The 3,737-nt window shown below is 63.3% G+C and overlaps 1 protein-coding gene and 1 long non-coding RNA gene across 2 annotated transcripts; one reads left to right on the top strand and one right to left on the bottom strand.

Annotated features, from left to right (window-relative positions):
• The first annotated feature begins 9 nt into the window (after positions 1-9).
• FAM43A (family with sequence similarity 43 member A) lies at positions 10-1,192 on the top strand. The gene has a single exon (XM_026039540.1). It carries the CDS (start codon positions 122-124, stop codon positions 1,190-1,192), a length of 1,071 nt encoding a protein of 356 aa, XP_025895325.1. The 5' UTR covers positions 10-121.
• Positions 1,193-2,627: 1,435 nt separating this feature from the next.
• Positions 2,628-3,530, bottom strand: LOC112947439. The gene is made up of 2 exons (XR_003249408.1): positions 3,482-3,530; positions 2,628-2,818 (listed from the first exon to the last, which is right to left on the bottom strand). It is a non-coding gene; the product is annotated as an uncharacterized LOC112947439 (long non-coding RNA).
• Between the last annotated feature and the right edge of the window lie 207 nt (positions 3,531-3,737).

The following is a 3,737-nucleotide window of genomic DNA, read 5'->3' on the forward strand; positions in this document are numbered from 1 at the left end:
GGCCCCGCCGCCCGCAAGGATGTGAGGCGGGCGGCCGCGCAGCCGCCGCTGCCGTGGCATGAGCCCCGCGGCCCGCAGCCGAGCCCGGCCCCGCGGCGCGTAGCCGCGGCCCCGCGGGGCGATGCTGCCCTGGAAGAGGAGCAAGTTCGAGCTGATCGAGGGCGAGGCGCGGCGGCAGAGCAAGCCCAAGGGCTACGCGCTGAGCGCGCACTACTCGGCGCTCACCTCGCTCGCCCGCGCCTGCCCCGAGAGCGCCCTGCACCGCGTGGGCAGCATGTTCCGCTCYAAGCGGAGGAAATTCCGCGTGACCAGCGAGGACCCCACGTACACCGTGCTCTACCTGGGCAACGCCACCACCATCCAGTCCAAGGGCGAGGGCTGCACCGACCTGGCCGTCTGCAAGATCTGGAGCAAGAGCGAGGCGGGCCGGCAGGGCACCAAGATGAAGCTGACCATCAGCGCGCAGGGCATCCGCATGGCCCACGCTGAGGACAAGGGGCTGCGCCGACCCGGCCACCTCTACCTGCTGCACCGGGTCACCTACTGCGTGGCCGACCCGCGGCTGCCACGCGTCTTCGCCTGGATCTACCGCCACGAGCTGAAGCACAAGGCGGTGATGCTGCGCTGCCACGCCGTGCTCGTCTCCAAGCCAGAGAAGGCGAAAGCCATGGCCCTGCTGCTCTACCAGACCTCGGCCACGGCACTGGCCGAGTTCCGCCGGCTGAAGAAGCGGGACGATGCGCGGCACCAGCAGCAGCAGCTGGTGGGCGAGCAGAGCATCCCGCTGGTGCCGCTGCGCAAGCTGCTCAACGGGCAGTGCTGCTACAAGCCACCGGTGGAGCGGAGCCGCAGCGCGCCCAAGCTGGGCTCCATCACCGAGGACCTGCTGGGCGAGGAGCAGGAGGAGCGGGCCATGCACTGCGACTGCGAGGACATCCTGGAGGCGCTGGGCGAGCCCGAGGGCGCCAGCCGCGGCGAGGCCCCCGAGCTGGGCCAGCTGCTCCACGACCTGGGCGAGCTCAGCCTGGGCAACGACCTGCGCTCGCTGCGCGCCGACCTCCGCGTCCGGCGGCTGCTCTCGGGCGAGAGCACGGGCAGCGAGTCCTCCCTGGAGAGCAACGGGCAGGACGGCGCCGGCCCGCCCTGCAACGGCGCCGAGCAGCCGCCCGCCGGCGACCCCGAGAGCGGCTGAGCGCGCGGCCCCGCGGAGCCTGCGCCGTCCCCTCCGGTCGTCCCCGGGTCCCTCCGGGAGCGCACGGTCCCCCCCCCGGTGCCTGTGAGGGTGCTCGGCCCCACGGGAGCGCCCCGAGTCCCTCCGGCTTCACCGAGGCTGCGCGGTCCCCCCTGGTTCCCGTCGGGAGTGCGCGGAGCCGCCGGGAGCGTCCCGGGTTCTCGCCGGGAGCGCACGGTCCCCCCGGTGCCGCTGGGGGTGCTCGGCCCCGCGGGAGCCGCCGGGTCCCCCCGGCCCCTGGGCGGTGCGCGGTGCCGCCGGGAGCTCCCGGGCCCGCCCGGGTCCCGCTCCCCGCGCCGTGGCGGCCGGGCCGGGCCGGGAGGCGGCTGCGGGCTGTTTACCTCCGGCTCAGCCCTTGAAGATCTGCCAAATTCCTGGAATAGCTTTCCCGGGGGAGGGGGGCGGGGGGGAGGTGTTGCGCCTTGTTTACAGTTAGAAATTTCACATCCGAGAGGGGGGAGACTGGCCGTTTTCTACATTAAAGTCACTCCATCGTGCTGTCATGTCCGAGAGGTTTGCACTGTTGTGATTTTTTTTTAATTATTATTATTTCTAATTTAGACCCTTTTTTGGGCCCCATTCCTGTTCCTCGTCTCAATGCTCTAGATCTTTTGCTGTGCAAAAGAAGACTCTACCTGTGGCTGTTCACCTGTACATAGGAAAATGTATGCAAATACATTTTGTTATTTTTAAGAACACCACCATTGCGATCTCCTCTGTTTGCACATACGTGAAAAAAAAAGAATAAAGATGACAATAATTTAAAAGAACTGGGCTCACTGTGGCCCTTTGGCCTCTTTTTGTGTGTGTTGCTGTAAAGAGAAGCAGGGCAAGGGATCCYGAGGTGTGCGGTAGCTGCAGGGCCCACGCAGGCACCAAACGTGATGCTTGGGCTGGCCAGAAGTCTTGCACTGTGGAGAAATGTCCCGGGCACTTAAGGTCTCTTCTAACACGCAGCGCCGCGTGGCTGCCTCCCTAATGACAGGAACGTGCCCGACGCCTCGCGCCCGCGTCGCGGGCTGGAGAAACGCTGTGACCGCGCGGCCCCGCGGCCTCCCCGGGAGCAGCCCCTGGGGCAGGCAGCGCTCACGAGCTGCAGGGCTGCACCGGCGTCGTGGGGCTGACACATGGGGCACAGCAGCAGCTGCCCCTGCCTGGGCGCTGCGAGTGCCCCAGAGCCCCTGCTCGGTGCCCGGCCTCTGCTCGGAGCAGCCCACGCTGCAGCAAGTGGCTGCATGGGGTCCCTCGCTGCCTCCCCTGCCAGCCCAAGACAATTTCATAACCTAACCCTGGGTAGGCACTGGAGTTCATTAGCCACACAACAGCCACGTTATTTTTAGCTCTAAATCTGTTTGTTAGTGGCAGGCTCCCAGGGCGGCAGAGACGTTCCGGTTTCGTTCGTCCCCGCGTGGAGGTATCAATTAGGAGATAATTAAGCTGGCATTTCTCATGTCTGAATGTTTTCCACCGTGCACGTGCTGCAATCAGGTGAGTCGCAGGAATGTCAATGAATAGGTCTGGCCACTCCTCTGTCCACAGCTGCCGGGGCCAGTCCACGCTCCTTGTGCAAGGAGACAGCCTCCACAGCTGTAAATACCTCATTAAAACACATTGCAAAATCGGACACCGCACCAGCAAGAAGCTTTTAAAATTGCCTCAGCGTGAGTCAGCCTGCAGAGCCAGGCACAGGGGGGCTCTTGGCACAGGAAGGGCCCCGTGGTGAAAGAGGGGAGACCTGTTCRAGCAGGTGCCTCTTTTGCCCGTGTGAGAGGCAGCAGGTGAGGGCGGCTGCTGATGGATTTAAGCACCACCAGGCTGCCCATTTACAGTCCCCACACAGGCTGTCCCCAAGAGTCTCAGCAAGCAGATGTGCGCCAGCCAGCAACACGCACAGTAGCTCCCTTCAGTGGGGGCCCTCTGAAACCCAAGTGGGGACACTGTGCTCAGCCCTCCCGTCCAAGGGCAAAGGCAGGTGACAAGGGCAGAATGAAACCCCAGTGAAAGTCACCCTGCATTATTTCCCCCAGTCTCTAAGCGGTGCAGCTTGGGGGACTGAAGCACACAACTTGGATGTGCTGGGAATCATGGAATGGCCCAAATCCACCTGCCGCAGCTCGTTCCCTCAGGCACAGGGAGAAGACAGTGATAAGGCAGCCCTGAGAGCAAGACCCGCAGCTCGAAACCTTGGAATTCACAGTCTCTTTTGACCTACCACCAGCTGCCGAATGACAGAATGGTGTTTGCTTTTACCTCCTCCATGTGTGCTTAAAGGCAGTTAATGGCATTAGCTCAATCAATGCCTTTCCCCTCTCCAGAAGAGCCTTCACGCCTGCAGAAGTAAGGAAATGGTTTTATCACATGCTGGAGCTGAAAGGAGAGCAGCAATGGTTGCAGTCAGGGTCTACACCACTTGCACTTCAAATCCTGGGCACGGCCACCGTGCAGTTGCCTTAGGAGTGAGAGGCCTAGGGGGCAGAGCATTAGCTACCCCATTAGGCAGAGCCTT

This window comes from Nothoprocta perdicaria, unplaced genomic scaffold (assembly GCF_003342845.1).
Source record: "Nothoprocta perdicaria isolate Ctin4 unplaced genomic scaffold, notPer1 scaffold_232, whole genome shotgun sequence".
Classification (NCBI taxonomy): Eukaryota; Metazoa; Chordata; class Aves; order Tinamiformes; family Tinamidae; genus Nothoprocta; species Nothoprocta perdicaria.